This window comes from Sander lucioperca, chromosome 15 (genome assembly GCF_008315115.2).
Source record: "Sander lucioperca isolate FBNREF2018 chromosome 15, SLUC_FBN_1.2, whole genome shotgun sequence".
Classification (NCBI taxonomy): domain Eukaryota; kingdom Metazoa; phylum Chordata; class Actinopteri; order Perciformes; family Percidae; genus Sander; species Sander lucioperca.
In genome coordinates this window covers 15,525,292-15,545,874 of record NC_050187.1, presented here as the reverse complement: position 1 = coordinate 15,545,874, position 20,583 = coordinate 15,525,292, and the positions used below count along the sequence as shown (strand labels likewise).

General features: G+C 38.9%; 3 protein-coding genes across 4 annotated transcripts; 1 reads left to right on the top strand and 2 right to left on the bottom strand.

Moving 5' to 3' along the window:
* Positions 1 to 1,948: 1,948 nt before the first annotated feature.
* Positions 1,949 to 9,899, bottom strand: snx5 (sorting nexin 5). Its single transcript, XM_031301972.2, has 14 exons — positions 9,645 to 9,899; positions 8,058 to 8,162; positions 7,419 to 7,529; positions 7,051 to 7,172; positions 6,793 to 6,916; positions 6,303 to 6,398; positions 6,085 to 6,190; positions 5,896 to 5,971; positions 5,715 to 5,754; positions 5,523 to 5,609; positions 4,804 to 4,963; positions 4,617 to 4,702; positions 2,821 to 3,268; positions 1,949 to 2,782 (listed from the first exon to the last, which is right to left on the bottom strand). The coding sequence occupies exons 1-13, from the start codon at positions 9,678 to 9,680 to the stop codon at positions 3,218 to 3,220; spliced, it is 1,200 nt and encodes a 399-aa protein (XP_031157832.1). The 5' UTR covers positions 9,681 to 9,899; the 3' UTR covers positions 1,949 to 2,782; positions 2,821 to 3,217.
* Positions 9,900 to 10,025: 126 nt separating this feature from the next.
* Positions 10,026 to 13,214, top strand: mgme1 (mitochondrial genome maintenance exonuclease 1). Of its 2 annotated transcripts, XM_031301987.2 has the most exons (5): positions 10,026 to 10,898; positions 11,010 to 11,247; positions 11,353 to 11,485; positions 11,806 to 11,936; positions 12,277 to 13,214. In XM_031301987.2, the coding sequence occupies exons 1-5, from the start codon at positions 10,382 to 10,384 to the stop codon at positions 12,314 to 12,316; spliced, it is 1,059 nt and encodes a 352-aa protein (XP_031157847.1). In that variant the 5' UTR covers positions 10,026 to 10,381; the 3' UTR covers positions 12,317 to 13,214. The 2 variants fall into 2 exon arrangements, with proteins under 2 accessions (XP_031157847.1, XP_031157852.1); XM_031301992.2 differs by lacking the exon at positions 12,277 to 13,214 and having other exon boundaries at positions 10,382 to 10,898; positions 11,806 to 11,940.
* Positions 11,967 to 14,683, bottom strand: si:dkey-76k16.6 (uncharacterized protein LOC566817 homolog). Its single transcript, XM_031302019.2, has 5 exons — positions 14,418 to 14,683; positions 14,101 to 14,211; positions 13,882 to 13,990; positions 13,043 to 13,169; positions 11,967 to 12,917 (listed from the first exon to the last, which is right to left on the bottom strand). The coding sequence occupies exons 1-5, from the start codon at positions 14,493 to 14,495 to the stop codon at positions 12,515 to 12,517; spliced, it is 828 nt and encodes a 275-aa protein (XP_031157879.1). The 5' UTR covers positions 14,496 to 14,683; the 3' UTR covers positions 11,967 to 12,514.
* Positions 14,684 to 20,583: the final 5,900 nt, after the last annotated feature.

Genomic DNA, 20,583 nt, shown 5'->3' with positions numbered 1-20,583 from the left:
CGTCACGCTCAACGTATTTCTGTTGTGTGATGAAATTAAATACTTGTCTTGTTGGTCTATGCATGTACAGTACATCAATTTGTCAGAATTTGAGATTGTGTTTGTATTGTGTGCATGAAAGCAACAGACTGCCTGAGCAGGGCAGGGCACACTGACATAGAAAAGGTTTGGCCTCTGGTCCTTTGAACTTTTTAGTGATGCGTTATTTAAGGAAAAAAATACTTATTCTTCAGATTGTATAGAACTCCTAAGTGCTACAAAACTCTGAGATTCTCTGAGAATCAGAAAGAATTATGTGACAGAGCTGGTTTGTCTGTCTTTACATTTACTGTGTACCATGCAACTCAGGAGGAAAGATATGGAAAAAGGATTATAAAAACCTGTACCTGTATGCAAATGTTACCTTATGAGCACGAGGAAGAAACATCCTGTTCTCTTTCATTAAGGAAGCACAGACAGTTCAGTTACGTCACCAAGTCTGGCAGGTGCACTTTTTTTAAAAGGTTTCTATTTGAAACTTCATGCTTCATGCCTCCAGTCTTGCTCCAAGGCTTCCATCTGCATTTATCATGACCTTTCAGTTGAACAGTATAGCGCTACGGGACATGAGGCAGGTGCTTTCACACACTCAGTCAACTTAAGTAAAATGTTCGTTCTTTTTCAGCAAATGGTAAAAGACTTAGAAACATCTATATTTCGTGACATAACAGCATGAAAAAGTACATCTGAACCGATGACTTTTCTTCCTATTCTTTGCTGTGTCCTTTAGATAAGAGTGTGTGTGACTGAAGATTCTGAAAGATTTGGGATCATAAAGATGGTGAATTAATTATTATCCAATCACTGATAAGGTTTCCAAATGCTCTGAAAATGTACAAAATCTTACTCATCATACATTTAGAGCCTGCAAATGATCTAAGCGTGCCTACGGAGAGATAAAGAAATTCATAAAGTTAGCATAATAAGTCTTTGAAGCAGGCAGATTTAATCCTTTACACCAGTGCAGACAAGTTTTATTTCTGCTATTAGAGCAAGAACTGGGGAAATTCTTTATCATAATACAGCAGCTATACAAAGGGAACATGAATAAGACTAAATTTAGCACTGATACTTCTCTGTTTCACTCGGATACACTCAGATCAGTAACTGTAAAGTGAAATAAGCCCTCTATACTGTAAGTATATGCCTAGCCTATGGCAACTTAAAACAGGCATCTAGTCCTTGTATTACTAATTTCTCTTCATGTTCCAAAAAGAGGTCTTGTTCTTTGGATCCACCATAGCAATAATTATTTAATGACATGCTTTAAAACCCTTTTCTCTGATCCCTGTTGGCAAACTAACCTGTTTGCACTGATAATGTGTTACGAGCTCATTGGCTCTACAGTAGTCTGTGTTTTCATCCAATCAGTGAACTGACCAAAACAGGAGATGTCAATATTGACAAATCCATCATGGGCAGGTACAGTATATTCTGTTTGTGCACGATTGCACGTACTAGTTACAACTTTCTTTCGCCACGTCTCTTTTAGGTGTAACCTTCACATGGGCTGTAGTGTTACTGCAGATTATTTGTTTAGGTCAAGTGCTATTAATGAAGTAAGACATGAAATGTGCATTTTGTTGGTGGAGATTCCCGTGAGCGTTCTGGCATTTCCTCAAAGCTTACCTAATACACCACACAGTCCCATCACAGGATCCACTGTGGTCAATGAATTTAACACAAACATGCATACAGCTGTTTAAATTCAAGGGAGCACAGCACACTGTAAAACTTAGTGGAAACAGGATACTGTGGATAGATAGATAGATACCGCCATCTAGTGGTATGATAGGGCACTCTTTAAAATTCAGATTCAGTGCATTTTCATGCAACAGAAAACGGTTTGTATTTTTGCTTTAAAATAAGTTATAAACCCTCACAACAAATACAGAATGGCACAGATCAATCATGGGAAAGTAGGATTTATTCAATGCCATTATTACAAATTTATAAAAAATGCTAATGTTCTGTAAGAAAAGCATAACGTAAAGGAATTCACACAGGTGGAATCCATTAGAAATACATTCAATTTCTTAAAAAACTATAATGCATTTTAACACTCCACTGAGCCTGGTCATGATTGTAAATTATTTTCCATATTCTTAGTGCATCTTTTAATAAACAAAATGTTTAGAGGCTCTGGTAAATATATCAGGTCTGATACATAGACCATCAATTGCAAAGAGGAATTTAGGGCAAAATAAGGAAACACAACAACACTGACACACTGAAAAGTGAATAGGCAAAGTTGGTTAGGGGGAAGAAGCTGTTGAGAACATCATACATGTAGTGCAGGGATATTGCAAATAAAAGGAAAATGCAGACAAAATGCCAGTTGCTCAAATAGCTTACGGTTTGATTTATTCTCCTCACCAATCTCTTCATTAAATCTTGTGTAACTGATGTGCATCTTTGATAACTGTGGGATCTGAGGTCACTTCTTACAAAGAAAAATGTGGGGACCGATCCAACTGTCAACATCTGAGGTGAAGTGCAGCTACTTTAGAACACTAGCAGATGATCTGTCTTGTCTTACAAGTCAGTCATAAGTTTTCCTTACTAAAGGTTGTTTGGTAGAACTCTAATGCCAGGAATGCAGAGCATGAGAATGTTTTTTTTCAGGCACAAGTTTTGCTTCTGTAAAACTGTTCCATTAGCAAACAAAAAAGCCCCAACAGAATAAGTATTTGAATCATAAAGATTAGGTTATGAGAAAAAGAAAAAAAAAAAAAAACATAATCTAAGCCGTTTAAAAAAATTTAAAAAAAACAAACAAACAAAAAGGTATTTAAAGTGTACATGAGAGAAGAACTTACAGCCAGAATTTGTTGGGAGGCAAAAATAGGATCATAAAGGCAAGATTTGTACTATGTGCATAATGTAAAAATTGAGAAAACAAGAAATTAGGAAAATAAAAGATAATCACCTCTATTGGTGCTGCAAATAATGGAAAAGGATGGACCACGGACCAGAGGACAGGGGACTCTGTAAACATGAAGACATTCTGCTTACAAGACACTTGGTCTCGTGCAGGGTTTCAAAGTGGCAGCAGACCCATGGGAGCAGAGATAGGGCTTGGATTCATGTTCATGCAAGGTCCCAGGGAAGCCAGGTTTCCATTTTTTTCTATGACGGGTCACTTGGTGATTGTAAAACAGAAATACTTGAATACTTGTCAGATGCTCTTGAGCAGGTCAATACATCCCTGCAATAGAGTCACATTGTTCTGTGGAGACAGGAGAAAACAGTGTTAATACTCCTGAAGAATGGAGCCTGTTCTGTTCTAAGTCATGAGGACAGCCAATACCTCGCCATAATAAAACATTTAAATGCACACACTTGTATCCCAGTATTAGGTTTTTGAGTATCCTATCTAATGTGTTTGCAAGTGTAGACAACATCTCTTACTTGTGGAAACCTGAACAAATCGTTATCCCAATTTTAAGTAAACCAAATAAGCCTGCTGGGCGATTTTGAAAAAAAAAAACAGGGATGCTGTGCACTCTAAACACCATCACCTTGACACAGAGAACGCCACAAAAAAGGTTCTAAAGTGCATTAACATCAAGGTGAGCAAAACAAATCACACAGAACAGACTCACTGAAATGAGGTTAGGAGATGAGGCTGCAAAGACAGTGGTTATAAACCTGAATAATACTATAATCAGGTATAGAGGGATTTGGATAATAGGGGCAGTGAAAAGGATCAAATACATTCGTACATCTTTATTAATCAAAAAGCCCTTTATTTTGGCGATTTATAATTATGTCTCTGGGCTTTCAAGGATAAGTTTATTCGCTCAGTATAAAGAAGTGTAAATAATGAAATGCACCAGGAAGAAACTGGAGGTGTGTTAAACTTTATTTCTAAATGATCCAATGTTTACAACTTCCAGTCACACGCTGGCAGCATTATGTTGGGTCTCAAACCACACCATGTCACTTAAATGTGACTAACTGTTGACTCCAAACTAAACCACTGCTGACCAGATAGACAACAACTGCTTTTGTATTCTCAAGCATGAATGATTATATTATTTTTTGATATGTGTTACATTTGATGATATTCGATGATGATGATTAAGATATTACTGCTGATGATGGAGATTGCAGGTGCATGTGAGATTAATTATTGGCACTATGGCGGTGTATTCGTAAATAAGGTAAGGTAAAGGTACTTCATTGTCACATACACATACATGGAGCGAAATTCATTCTCTGCATTTAACCCATCCGTCAAGGGAGCAGTGGGCAGCCATTTACAGCACCCGGGGACCAACTCCAGATCTGAGTGCCTTGATCAAGGGCACTGACTGGAGAACCTAGTACATGTTTTTTTGATGGTGGGGGAAACCGGAGCACCCGGAGGAAACGCCTGGAACGACCTGGATTCGAACCCAGAACCATCTTGCTGTGATGCCACAGTGCTAACCATTGGGCCACCATGCCGCTAAATGGATTGTTAAACTTAAATCATTTAACATTATAGACACAAAGTGTATGTGCCTATATGAGTATTATAAAGTCCATTTTTCATTAGTGTAAAAATGGGTCAGCTGTATTGTGCTGCTCACCTTGGCATGTTTTATCTCCAGCTCAGCCATCTCTATGAGGTTCTTCCTGAAGGCCACAACACGCCTGCCCTTGAAACTGGTGAGTTCTATGAGGATAATAGTGTCCAGTTAAAAAAGCTGCATCTATACACACAAAGAAACAGGTACAGAATGAGCCTGCATCTCTTCTGCAAGGATGCACACAAACCTTTCTTCCCAGACTCTGAGAGCTTGTCAAATTTCTGCAGGCACTGCTGCTGGTGCTCCTCTGCCTGGGGGATGTCCTTGCTCTTCAGACGAGCCTTATCCAAAGCCTTGTTAGAGTTCTCGTAGTCAACTAAAGCCCGGGCTCGCCTGTACAGAAGGTCCTGACATGTTCCAGATAGTTTAACATGAGAAATAAAAGAATGGAGGGAGAGAGAGAGAGAGAGAGAGAGAGAGAGAGAGAGAGAGAGAGAGCCTTCATTTGAAAAATATCGAGCAATCCATATGCAAAAATCAAATTTTATGGTTTGAAAAAGACAGATTTTAACTGAAGATGTGCAGAACTGAAAATGATCGTTCCCGAGAAATAGATGCACTTCTGTTGTGTTTCGTACTGCTCCTCAAATGCAATTATTTCAATTTAAATAAATACTAAATTAGTCCTTATGATGAATACAATACAAATCTCTAATCCCACGTTGAATGGAAAATGGCGGCCTTGCCTTTACCCATAAATCTTCATTCAGATTTACTTATAAAAGGACAATAAGGACTAATGCTGAAGCCCTGATCAGTGACAAATAGCACAGTGTTTGTTAATTCAATGGTTCTGGCTGGGTTGAATGGGTCGCATAAAATGTTTGAAATGCAGCAACATGTGAACTTCATAAATGTTGTGAATCTGTGCATCTTGTATGAAGGCAATAGGTAAACATGACTCACCTTGGCGGCCTGAATGTCTCTCATGTAATATCTTAGCAGCTCTGTGAGTTTCAGCTCCTGGTCAGATGCTACTCTTCCCTCCACTTTCTGCACGGACACAAATAATATGGTAGCTACCACAATGTATGTATAAATCAGAACAAATATTTACAAAGGGTGTCTCAGTTTGTTGGTAACTGAAGTTCTACTTACTCTGAGCTTCTCAAACAGGTCAGACAACTTCTCCAGATGCCTAATAAAAAAGTAAAGCCATAACATGGAAAATTCTGCAACTACGTCTTTGCTAATGTGATTTGATACAATCAGCATGCCAATATGATCACAATCCAGCTTTTGAAAATCAACCATACAAGCACTGATTTGTTGAACTCACTTTTTATTTGCTGTGCTATCATCAGCAGAGAGGCTGTTCAGAGTGGCAGAGATGTGAATGTAATCATCCGCAATATCTGTAATAACAGAAATTAGCAATCAAAACGAAACAAATTCCAAATACAAATTAATTTATTCTACTCATCTCAAACTCAACGTTAATGTGGTAATGTAAAAACCCCTGTCATACTTTTGTGTGAGCGAGTCATTTTCTCTGCTTTGGCAGTGGAATCTTTTATCTTGCTGTAGTAGTCAAGCAAGAATGTCTTCTCCTGCTCAAAAAAGTCATCCACTTCCTGGGTAGGACACAAACACACATGCAAAGGTAATTGGGGATATGGCTACTACGACATTGTGTCTGTAATGCTGTCATGCATGTAATGTAAGCAGATTACGCATGAGCCTCACCTTTATTCCTGAGATAAGGACCTCATCAGCGGACTTCACCATGTTTTTAAAGAATCCTCCAAACATTTCCTTGGCATTCTTTCTTCTCACGGTGAGCTAAAATGACAGGGTTTAGAAAGGGTACATGTTAAATCTATGAGAGCAAAATGCTTTATTTGTTAAAGATTATTATATGTTGTTGTGGGAACTGAAGTAAGGTTTGTGATTGTACCAATAGTTCATTGTTTTTGTATCATTATGTGTCACAATATGGTCCACACATAAATGTGGCCTATGCTATTTGATCAGACTAGGACCTAGGTATATAAAGACTATAACTAAGTTCCGTTAACAAAACACCACAGCCACTGACTGACAAAGACTACACATATAAGCATAACTGCTGATCACAGCAGGATGTAAGCCATGTATCACAAGTCTCCAGTAAACTGGACTTCCTCTTTTCCAACTGACAACTCGGGAAAGGAAGTCAGCATTATGGGGAACTCACATCCTGGTCATACTCTAAGAAAATCTGGAAGTTTCTGTCTTTGCTTAAATTGGGGTGAGAGGACAATCTCTGCAGGAAGACTTCATGCACTTGGACAGTTTTCTTGAACACAGCCAGGTACTCACTGAAAAGAAAACAGACACAGCAAGAAGATGTTTTTGTATAACAATATGTCACTGACTTTTGGAAAGGTTCTTACGTGACACGGTCTAAAGAATACAAGCAATCAATGGTGTTTTGTGTGAGTGTCACACTCACGCCTCCAGCTCTTGCTTCATTTTAGTGTACTCCTCCTTGGTCATAGTGGCTTCACCTTCCCCCAGTTTGTGCATCTTCTCTCTTGGGCTCTCAAAGTCAGGCTTTGGGGGCGCTGGAGGAATCTATGAAAGATAAAGCAGAAAAGAAATTACTTCAGATTCATGACAGGTTAAAGAGATTAAGATTAAAGTTTTGTAAAAAATATTTTTCAGGAGGAGGTTTGATTCTTGAATTACACATAATAACAAACAACCTGTGGGTCTATGTTTAAATTTCTCCTTTTTTCACTGAGTACACTTTCGCCAAAAACAAATAGTGACAGCCTCTGCCCAATTATATGAGTCATGTCTGCAAACAGTCCAACTTACTATTAGGCCAGCATAGTCCTCTGTTTCAACCAGAGTGTCATGTAGCCAGATGAAATCTTCATGTTGCCTGGGAACGGAGAAGTCTGGCTTCTGGAAAGAGCTAAGTGTGGTCTGGAAACAAACTTTGTTTAATAGTATTTTGGAAAGAACACTGTCAACATATCAGCAAATACCCTTATAGTTTAAGGTTAGGAGTAAGTTTATGCGCTGGGGTTAGGGCTGGGTATCGTCAATGATTTCCAAAGTCCTGATTCGATTACATTTACGGTTCAATTCAATATCAGTTTGGTTAGGGAAATTTCTGTTATAATACCAATTTAGCTTGGATATAAAAGCGATTCTCAGAAAACTTTAAATTGTAATTGTAAATTGTACAAGCAAGAAGCAACCCTCAAATCTTTTTTTATTTTTTTATAATGCACCAGGTTAATGTTTACATTAAGAATTGGCCCCCAAAAAGTTTGCTTAAAGTACTTTTTACTTAACAGGACTAACATGACAGTCATAGATAAGGCATAGATTGAAAGACCGATTTCGGGATTTTATCAATCAATATTAGATCGCTCAAAGATCGATATTAATTGGAGAATCGATTATTTTAACCCAGCCCTAATTGGGGTCCAAAACTTTTTTTTTTACCTTTGTATGGACAGTAAACTTGACTTTGTCCCTTTCACAGAGTGCATCAGGAATGTCAATGAGAAGAGAGGCATCATGGTTTAGATCCACAGACACAGAGCGCATCTAAGGAGATAGAAAACACCAAGCTTTTTCAAAAAAAAATGTAGCTGGGTGATCTTATGGGTACACACAAAAAATATCACTTGCCCTGTACAATGCCATTTTTCTTTGTTTGTGGACACTTTCAAGAAATATCCAGCAAGTCTCTTGTCTGATCATCATTCTGGACTTTTGATTTGATTTGACATTTGATTTAATTTATTTTGGTTTCATATGACAGTGTTGCCTCTCTGGTGCTTCTGTGGGGTACTGAGAATTAAACATATTTAATAGTATCAAAAAATCTTAGCTAGTAACACAGCAATACAAATCATCAGTATCTGGAGTCGTTCCTAGCTTGGCAAATTAAAAATAGTTCAGAGGAATGTTCTGTTAGCAGCTACAATGTTGAGAGCCCAAAGCCATCACCCTCCATCTGATACCAATCCTGACTGGCTACAACTTCACTGTGAGGACAAACTTCAATTGGAAGCTAGATATACTGGGGACAGTCTTAATCCACAGAGCTCATTGGTACAAAAAACGTGCATAATGCCACTTCAAAATCATTCTTCCAAGAGTTTACAGCTTGAAGTGTCTGGGTGGTGTTGGGTAAAAGGTCTGGAGGCATAATTAGTTTTGGCTCTTACAGTAGGCACAGACTCTTCCTGCTTTTGCTGAAGGCCTGGTTCCATACCCTTGTTGATCTGTCATATTATGGCATAAGAGGAAACATAGTCTTTACTATTTACACTATCTTGCTGATGAACATACCTTGCACTCAGTTGTCAGTTTAGGTAGTTTTGTTTTTAACTGTTTTAGAGGTGTTGATTCCACTTTGCGGTCATTTTATGGTGGCATTTGTAGTCCTACCTTATATTATTGATATAGCTAAATGGGAGGAACAAAATGTTAGAAACTTCTCTTCATATGACACAATACAACAGCACCACAAGCTAACGTTACATCCTCCAAATTGACTATTAAGTTGAATTAACACCTTTCAAAAACAAAACCTGCAAAATGAAATCAAGAAGGCCATGATAAAGTTATTAAGACACCTGTCCGAATGCTAATCGTTTTAGCTCACTACAATTCCACAGAGTTATCTATCACAGCGTGCTGCACAACTGTGCAAAACAGTCAAAACACAGTAGAAGAGATAAATGAATGCCATACAGACTAACGTTATAACACTTTTACGTTACGTGTTGTAATGAACAATAAGCGTTAACTGTTGCATGTTTTAACAGTTTCAGCGTGTTAGGTATAATTAGCAAACATCACTTTCGCCCTTGCATAAATGCAGTTTGACACCAATGAACGCTACCCACTTCTTGATAGCTTTATCGATAAAACGCTCGCTAGCTTTAGCCAGAGGCTAGCGTTATGCAGACAGCAAACAACACAAGTTAGCCTCAATAACTTAACGTTAGCTACCTGAATGCTAACGTTGCCAGGTCTGACTTTTGGTGCAATTTACATTCCAAGACCCATTTAACTTACCTTTTCTTTATTACTTTCGTCTATGGTGGATGTCATGATGGGACTGAAATCGGCAGAAGGGCAAGAACAGGCCAACAACCCAAATAACAAAACTAAATGCAGGAAGCTCTCCCTCTGCTTACTGGTTAGCTGTCTGAGCTGTCAAACCGTTTTTTTCTTTCCAATATCGCCCCCATCACATGCCCCTTCCTGATGATGGCAGCTTAAATCCCGCCTTTAAATACATTTAATTGGACAACTTCGAATTTACAAATGCGACGATTGGTTTTTATCCAAATCACTCATATCACGTTTATATGCATGTGGTTTCATAGAAAAGCTCTACGATAACTTCTTTTTACAAACAGCAATGTTACATTTTGTTATCATTACGCAACGGACCGATAAGCCGTAATAAGCGTAACAAGTGAAAGAACTAGAACTAAAATGAGTACCTCCGGTTCAATAACCACACGGATGTATTTCAATGATACACTGCACATTATGGATAATGTAGTTTCTACCGTTACAAATGCAGTCATACCCGGAACTACACTTCCTAGTTACGGAAGTCATAGAGAAACAATTGTGTTCGTTTGGACGAGTTACTTTGGGACATGTTGGGGCAAGTACCGTCACCCAAATGAAGGCAAACATCTTAGTTGTTACTGTTAAAACACTGAAACAACTGTACGTAGGCCGTTGGTTAACGAATAAGTAATTGCCTTCTATGAGCTTGTTGTGTGAAAGTGGTCACAATGTACATTCTTAAACGCGTGGTGAGCACTGGAGGCACCATTGTCCATCAATGCACCTCCCTCACTGTGAAGAATTTGTCTGTTTGCTATTGTCTAAGATCCCCAAAGAGACACAGCCCGTACAGCTCAGTGGACTGTGAGCGCTACTCTTCTCTTGTAAAGTCTGTAATGTCATCCAGGGTCAGTTCCCAAACCCCTGAGACCCTGCTAACGGAGGATGAGCACATCTATGGACCTGTTGTCAAAGCTCAAACTCCTTCCTCAAGACCAGAAATGAGGGAACCCAAAACCCTTCATCCCTTCTTACACTGCGAAGAGAGTGTAGAAACGGAGGAGCCAGAGCCAGGACCTCCAGCCCGGATTTTGTTAAACCGGGACCAGGGCAGATCATTCGTACCGAGTGTGACACGCATTCTTCAGCAGACGCTTTCCCAAGAGCAGATCTTCTACCTGGAGAGGTGGAAGAGGAAGATGATCGCAGAGCTTGGAGAGGAAGGCTTTAAAGAATACAGTCAGAGTAAGTTTTGTGACATCAATTACAATTATGCTATTAAATTGTGTGGTGTGTTAACTTAGATGCTGGGTTGTAAAAACTGGGAAGTGACCAAAAGTTGTTGAACTCAATCAGATTTATTTAGGCAAGGGAAGCTTTTCCATTCAGCTTTGGAGGACATCCTGATGTCAGGTGCAACATGGAAGAACAAAAATCCTTCGGAGACACCAGAGTATCCACCTGAGGTACAGGGATACATGGAGAGCATCTCTCATGTACTGGAGGATGTCGGTGCAGTGAGAGCTACCGAAAGCACTGTGCAACATGACACACTGAACTATCTGGGAATTGTGGATTGTGTTGCTCGCTACAGGTAAATATCCTGATTTGCAGAAAAAGTAGACTGTACTTTTTCCATATTAGACTTGATATTTCTTACTACCTCCACTATGCTCACAGCCCACTTTCTTGTCTGCAGGGGTGTACTATGTGTTATTGACTGGAAGACTTCAGAGAAGCCCAAACCATTCCTGAGCAACACATATGACAATCCTATTCAGGTGGCAGCCTACGCCGGGGCTTTGAACAACGATGGAAACTACAAATACCAGGTGATCTACTGAGTTATCGCTTTGATGATCTTTTAATTCTCTGCTTTTCACCCAGATTGACAGAACTGTCTCTCAGCCTGAAGTCAGATTATGTAGAACTAAAAGCATTAAATACTGACAGTTCATGCTTAAAGTTGCATGTGTCAGATAAGAATGTCAGTTTAAGGGTGTTGGCTGTGAGTGTAGTGGATGTAGTAAGTAATATAGATACAAAAAGATAGATTATAGAACGTTACAAACATTAAATTTTTACTGTGTGTCTGCTACACTGTGTCACACAAAAGAACAACCTCATACCCATTTATATCTCCTCATTGCAGGTTGAAAATGGACTCATTGTAGTAGCCTACAAGGACGGCTCTCCTGCCCATGCTCATCAGTTGAGGTCAGAGCTGATGTTGGAGTACTGGAAAACTTGGTTGGTTCGTCTTGAAAAGTTCACAGAACAAAGGTAAAGCAGTAAGCATTTTTTCTATCCCTCTTGGGGGGAAAAAAAATTAAATTAAATTTCCCATTAACTTTTACAAGATCATGGATTTTATTCAGAAATAAATGCATTAATACAGTTTGATTATGTTGATTATGATCACTTTGGGCTGCAGTTACTTGTGGTGGCAGTTTCTCATTATATTTGACATTTTATAGACCAAATTATTAATTGAAAAAATATTCAATAATGTGCATCGGCATTACCTGAAGCTCTACCACAAGTTTAATTTGATTTACACCTAGCACCAGCTGCTATCTGGATGATAAATAACTACTAAAAGTTTTTCTTCCTTTCATTTTAGATCCAGTCCTGCATCAAGTGTTTTTGTGGAAAAGAGATGAGATGTGTGAAGAGAGGTCTTTAATGCCATGTAGCAGGTCATTTCAGTTTAAGGCAACTGAAGCTAAACTGAAAATATAACATGCTCCCATGCAGTAGGAGGGTAAAAACATACCCCTGTTAACCTTGATTTCTGACTAGCATTTTTATATAATCTTTCCCCTTTTCAATGCTTTTACGTGGCGTCTTCTTTGAGGTATTTAAAAAAAATCATTGAATCCAAACCAGGCTTCCCTGTATGAGGGGTCCTCAATGAAGCCCAGGCTGGTAAAGAGCCCGTAGGAGACGTCGTTCTCCTCCTCTATGAAGCAGTACACTGGGTAGCCCTGAGCATGGAGTCTCTTGGCCATGGTGCTGACCAGGACTTTGGCGTAGCTTTTCCCTCTGTGCTCTGGCAGAGTGTACAATACGCCCATTGCACATGACGCATATGTCAGGATCCAGGACACAGGCTTTCCTTCTGCGTCCAGCACACAGCAGGAGGGGAAGTTTGCTATCATGTTCCGGATCATCCTGGCCGCGCCCTCGTTCTTTCCAAACTTCCACATCTGAGTCACCAAGCCGACGTGTGATTCTTCCAGAGAGCTAAGTGAGATCCCGGAGCTGATGCAGAACAGAGCAGATGGCTTTTCAGAGCAGATTCCTGCTTTATTGATGAACTACTAAACCTAAGAGAATGATTTAGTCACACACTAGACACTAAAGATATCACTATAGCTAGGCTCTACCTGTCTATAGAGGGAAGGTTGGATACATCCTCCAGTATCATCATATGACACACTGCCAGTTTGCTGCTGGACACGTCTTTTTCTGATGCCACTGCTTTGAATATCTCCAAGTGGCGAAGATTGATTCCTTGATATGAAGGAAAAGCCAATAAAAAAAATGTGTAGAACTTCATTTTGTATTTGAATTTCTTTTTACTTCTGAGAAAATGTATTATTTAAACAGGATTAAAGGTAAGAAAGTGAGATTTCAACCTCGCTTTCAAAAGCACAAATGTGCAAATATAGATGTGTTTGGAAGATGTAAAACATCACAAAGTTGCTCTGGTATTTTGGAAAAAGCCGTTAATAAGTATGTTTTTACATAGTCATCTTAGAACTTCTCCTTTCTTATTAACCTATACTTGTTGAGCACTTTGCTCGACGGCTGTATAATCATTTAGATGGTGTACTGGCACTATGCTACTGTTCTTTGCCCTTTTTGTGGTGTAGGAATATGACATAAAATGGTGGTACGATATGCCATAATAATGGGAGGACTCTAAACACAAAAGAAAAGATAATACAACCCAAAGCTAAATTTATACCCTGAAGGCAGCAGTGCAAAAATCACATTAAATAGAACATCAGGTGTCTGGGTTTTGTAACCTCCTCTCCATTGTTATGTATTGTCATTGAGTGTTGCAGGAATTATCATTTGATAGGACATTCCTAAATCAAATAAAAATACAGTTACAATACAGTACAATTTTAAGACTGTAAAGATCAGTGCATTAATGCAATGACCGTTTTTCAATAATCATAGGGCCACTAGAGACAATGAAAAGAACGAAAGTGCTTACCAAGACAAAGGTACTGGGTCCAGTCAATAACAGAGGACTTCCTAATGGTTTCTTCAAGAATAGCTTCATCTTTTGCAAAAACCAGTGTGTCTTTGAAGCAATCACCCTTCTGCAGGAAAAGAGATATGTAAATATACTATATGCAGAAATGCATGTATGTACTGTATACATACATATACATACGTATGTATATATGCATATTAATAGATAAGTAGTTACCTGTTCGTATTGTGGTTTGCAGACAATGACATTGAACTCTGGCCATCTGTCCACTAAAACCCTCACAGAGTCTGATCTGACTCTGTTTCTGAGGACCAGAAAACCATAAACCTTAAAAATGAAATAGTTACATTGTAATCCAAAGAATGAATGGATCAGTTATTAAGGCAGTGAATATAGTAAACAATGTTGTCAAGCAAACACAATAAGAATATGTTAATATATAGCCTATTAGTCATCGACTTTCAATAGGCTATAAATTGTATTCTAAGTTATGTTATGCATTATAGTAGATCTCATAACTGGACTAGACATACCTGTTGTGACCGAGGTAAATATCTTTTCAGCTGTGTCTCAGTCATTTTCAGCTGCTCTCCGGTCAGTTCCATCGTCATTTCTGGTGAAATCTTTCCAATCTGGAATAGCAAGGAAACCGTCCCGAAGTTGTTGGGACATTGGGAGCGCAGCGTTCCTGTGAATCAATGCAAACTGGGCAGTCGTTTTCTTTTCAGGCTGAAGTGACTTCCGATTCGCACTTTCGACACGCGTGAGTTGTGGGGTGGGGTGGGGTGTTGTAGTGGTGTAGTCTACGTGATACGCACATATACGCAGTATACTCACTAAGAAAGGATTTCCATATACCCACTTAAAAATGCCCAACGACACGCAACAATATACTTTCCATTATATTTTGAGTTGTCATCTGTGTTTTTCTTCTTCGCATCTAGGCTAAATTAAGGTACTTCCACCGTAAATTGGTGAATAAAAGTTCTCCGAATGCAGGAAATTAAGTCTGACGCTCAAAATACCCCTGGGGGAGGACACCCAGACCCCCCACTATGATATGCCCCCCTCCCCCAAAGGCAGATTCTGGGCCATATGGCCAATATATTTATATACAGTACAATATCCACTACAATACAGTGGTGTCAATACAGACTACACCACTGGCCGGTGTCGGGGGAATCACTTCCATGTTCTCTATTGTTCAGCAGTGGTGGAGGAAGTATTCAGATTACTTAAGTAAAAAAATCATTATTACATTGTAAAAAAATACTCTGCTACAAGTTAAAGTCCTGCATTCAAAGCAATGACTATATATGAAATTCAAAATCAAGAAAAAGTACAAGAGTATTAGCATCAAAATATACTTAAAGTAGCCTGCCGAAAGATAAAATACTCATTATGCAGAATGACTCCTTTAAGATTTTGAAATATATATATGAGTTTAAAAAAGTTAAAACAATGCTGATTTTTGATATCAATGTACTTTTATGTTTTGATGTATTCAATGTAGGCCTACGCTGCAGCTGGGTAAGGCGAAAAGGATGGTATCAATACTGTTAGACCTAATTAATAGCTTTCTGTTTTATACTGATTCCTAAAGTTTCTCAAGATAAATTAGATCATGTCTGTGTCTGTCACTTAGCAGGCTACTCTTTGTCTCACGGCAGGAAGAAACCTTTTGTTTATCCGTCTTGGAGCCAAACCCCTGCTGTCGTGCCGACTAGATTAGAACAAAAGAATGTTAATTCCTGTAGTTTGAAAAGAAGTTACATCTTTGATCTATGTCCGGGAGTAACATCATACGGCATTACATTAGAGGTATGCCCACCCTATGTGGGCAACTAAGAAACCAATGATATGCGGCCAACATGCCACCGTGCCATCGAAGGGCCAATGGGAATGGTTTTTATTCACGTAGGGAAAAGGAACCACCCACGTGTCCAGGAGAATATAGTAAACATGCGGAGGGTCGTTAGGGACTGAATAGATGTGGACCCATTAGGAGAGACAGCTATTTCAGCCCGCTGCAGCGTAAAACTTGTTTTTCTCATGTCATTTCATTATTAAATCTTTTTGTTAAATCTTCATTTGGACCCAAGCCTCTCCTTTCTCAGAAATTCAGAATGCAACAACAGTAATGCGAAAAGGAGAACTCTCTTTGAAACATAAATAAAACAATTAAATGTCTTTATTTTGGGGAACCGTGGTTACTAATAATTGCATCGGTGTGTATAAAATGAGGTAGCCTCTATAGTATGGTAAATACATTGAATGTACATTATTTGATAACTGCAAGGTCCGTGTACTTGGTGGCCAACGGATTTTCGTTTTGAAAGGAAAAAAACAAAAACGAAAAACGGCCAGTTTCCCAATTACCATTAGTAAATAGGAAAACAAAAAACGGAAAACAACCCATTATTCGTTTTTTGTTTTGATATTAAAAAACGGAAAACGAAAAACAATCTCGTTATCCGATTTTCTTTGATGTATTTGTAGATGGAACTCGGAAATTAAAATGTGTGTATAAATCTTATTCCTTTGTCAGTACCCGATCTGTACCGCCTGTAAAATCCGTTCTGTGCACTGCCTGATCAGTTCTACGCTTGCGCGAACACCGGCAAACTTCACAGCTCTATGCACGCATTGGCGTAAGGATGTTTGGACATTCCCGGTTACCGGAAGAAAACATTAGACAGTGACAGTAGACCGTTATGATGGCAAAGATGAAGTTTACAAGGTGTTTGCTGGAGTTGCCTAAAGTATCTGTTAATGATATACGGAGGGTCGTCCGGCCATCCAGTACAACACCATGTAGCAAATTAAATAAAGGCTTCAAATTTTACGTTTCGTCATTTCTTTGCAACTTTGAAGGTAATTTGCTAACGCTAGCTAGCCTGAGCTAGAAGCCTTGCTTTGGTGTTATAAGTCATGACTCCGTCCTGCTTCAGGTTAACCATGTTTTAAATAAAGTTTAAGCATGTGTATACCTCTCACTTCATGTGTTTGTACTTTTATGAAAGTATCAGGTAAAAACAGGGCTACAAATGAGATCTCTGTGAGAGACCAGCTAACTCCTAGCAAACTATTATGTAGCTCAATGCTGGACATTTCACCCCTAATTCCGGTCACTTTACTGTATTTGTATTTGTTTAGTATTTGGTTTAGAAGCCTTTATTGGTGATTTTTTACGGTACAAAGTCCTGCTACATACGTACATAGCTAGCTATATATGCTCCGCTATGTCGCGTTAGCATGCAGCTACAATAGTTAGCTATGAGTATGCTAACGTTAGATTGTAGTGGAACGAAGCAGCACTTTCTAACGTCAAAAATCGCAGACCAAACACTACACAATAGGACATGTTTCAGCAGGAATGTGACCCGGAATTGGGGAGAATTTAACAACATTGCCAGCTAAGATGACCGTTAGCATGTAGCTACTATAGTGTTTACTGCCGTTAGCATGTAGCTACTATAGTGGTATACAGCAGTGGTGGCTGGGAGAGCTGTCATCCCATCTTCAAAAGGACACTTATGTACGTTTACACTTCATCGCATTAATAATAGACAGTCTATGGTTATTAGTCAAGACGAAGTATTAAAGGTAAAAACATTAACGTAAACAACACAACAACGACGTCGCTACACGGTTTTGGATCAGTAACAAGTTTCGAATGTTTGTAGCTATAACTATTGTATAATAAAGATTTAATAAAAAAAGATTTAATAAAAAAGTTGTAATGTTTGGTCGTAAAGTGTTGACACATGTTACTTATATAAATCGCACAGGGACATTGTTAGTTTTCTACTATGTAATTATGCGCATGCACAGAACGGATCTTACAGGCGGTACTGGCCAATAAATGCTATTGAAGGGCGGGTCTTGGCGTGGCGGGAGTAACTTCCGGGTCACGAAAAAAATACCAATGCAAAATTAAGGAATACGACTTATACACACGTATTTTAATTTCCGAGTTCCATCTACAAATACATCAAAGACAATCGGATAACGAGATTGTTTTTTGTTTTCCGTTTTTTAATATCAAAACAAAAAATGAATAATGGGTTGTTTTCCGTTTTTTGTTTTCCTATTTACTAATGGTAATTGGGAAACTGGCCGTTTTTCGTTTTTGTTTTTTTCCTTTCAAAACGAAAATCCGTTGGCCACCAAGTACACGGACCCCTACTGTCAAATTACGTTACCCCAGGTCTATCGTGATTTTGCCAGGGGAAAAGCATTTGGAATGTTCAGGTGTGGTCACATGGTCTGACGACATTTGACAGCGATACGAATAGAGAATACAGAATTGTGTAGCATCCATCCACAGGCATCCATCGATTAATAAAAATTAAAATTAAAAAATGGATACAACTGAAATTGAGCAGCTGAAGGTTTTCTTGCTTCATGGGCAGTTCCCAAAGGGAGCTGACAAGCACCAACGTTTTTCATTAAAAAGAAAAGCGTCCAATTTCTCCGTGATGGGTAAGTAGCCTATCGTTAATTAGTAGGCTAGGCTATGGCCTAACAGTTACCGTGAGATAATTGTGTTTACAAGTAAACCTCGGTGAAATAAGTGCATATCACGTACATGTAGTTCTAAATATAACTGCAGCATTATTTTACGTGCTCAAATTTAGAAATTGTAAAATCATTAACTCCAGGTTCATGCTGGAAACCGTTCTTTTTTCATGCAGTAGCCTATATGAACTTGATCACGCATCCAAAACCATCAGGATGTCAGGCTTAATGAATAGGCCTAGCCTATATCTTCTGTGCATGCATGTACAGATGCACAATTTTCCCAAAAGTTGCATACATAAGCATAAATGATTAAGTATGTCACCGTTTTTGAAAATATTAACTATTTAAATAGCGGTCAGTTACACTGACTTACTCCCTTAAATTCTCTTTATTAATCCAGTTCTTCTAAAAAACATTGCTCTCCAGAATTCCTTTGCAAAATATCATTTAATATGAAAGGTATCTCTTCATCTTATGACTGATGGATTAACTGCCGCCTCTCATTACTATATCTAGTACATTCTTCAATAACATGTTCTATGGTTTCCTGTGTTAAATACACTACACATACCATCAGCATGTTTTTACAACTATCTTGTGCTATTATTCCATGCCACTTGTTGCAGGACAGTAGACAAGTTGTTGCTCCAACTTCCTCGCCCCAATTATTATGTTCCACCTGCTTTAAGCATATATGAGTATGACCAATTACATATGATATTCCACAGAAAACCAGCTTTATTACATCAGGAGGAAGGGCACACTGTTGGAAACTGCCAGCAAAGTTGTGAGCACAGCAGAGGAGGCAGATCAAATATTTCGTGAATTTCACTGTGGAGACATCAGTGGGCATCCAGGCCAGTTGAAAACAAGAGATGCCATATCGCAGCGTTTCTACTGGCCTGGCATGTCAGCAGACATAGAAAAATGGGTAGGCTCCTGCACTGTAAAGAAGACATAGATGGATGGTCCAGTTTGAGGACATTGTTAACTGAATAAATTGAGGACATTGTCATTGTCATTAACTGAATAAATTGGCTTAATACATTAACATCTGTATTCCCTAAATAAATGTTTGCAGGTGTCACAGTGCACAGAGTGCCAATCAAAGAGGAAATCTATCAAACTCCAACCAGAGTTCACCCAAATAACGGTATCAACTCCAGAATTTCATTTAAAACAGAGTAGTTATAATAGCTGAAAACTATTTTGTTTATTATGTGAACATTATCTATTATTATCCATTAACAGACAAAGGCTCCATTTGAATTGGTGGGGATGGACCTAATCGGGAAGTTGTCAAAAACGGACAATGGCAATCAATACATCTGTGTGATGATTGATTACAGAACCAGATGGGCGCAGGCATACCCCATGAAACAAAAAAATGCCGTGGAGGTCACAAACTGCCTCCTTAAGTTTGTGTATCAGTTTGAGGTTCCCAAAAGAATACTGACAGACAATGGCAGGGAGTTTGTCAATAATGTAAGTAAAGTGTTTTCTGATGTAAATGTAAATGTACAATGGTTTGCTGTGGCAAGAGTTACATGGATGCTTGCATGTCTTCTGTAGATCAACACAGAGGTATGCAACAAGCTGGGGATCAAGAGGAGCCTGTGCGCCCCCTACCACCCGCAGACGAACGGACTGGTGGAAAAATTTAATGACACCATTCAGAAGTAAAGTATTATTACCATATAAAAGTAAAATATGATGCGATAGCTACTTATGTCATGACGCCTTGGCATCAAAGTGGGGGGGGGTGGCTTGAGGGGAAGAGGAAGCACTGGCATTAGACTTTGGCCTCCCCAACCTGTCACAAACACACACACACACACACACACACACACACACACACACACACAGATAATTGATTTTCAGTTTTGTTCTATAGTTCTGTTCAACATCGTTAACATAGCAGTGTAACAGTAACAATTACACTATCACTTTTTCAGTGCTCTTGGGAAACTTGTCAAAGACAAGCCCAATAACTGGGATAAATATTTGGATCCTGTTATGTTTGGCTTGCGGACCAAGAAACAGCTGACAACGCAGTTTTCCCCCTTCCACCTGATGTTTGGAAGGGAGGCACGTTATCCGTCTCAGGTCCCTGAGCGTTTTCAGGTGACATAACATTTACAGACTTGGTCAAATGTCCATTGAAACATAATATAT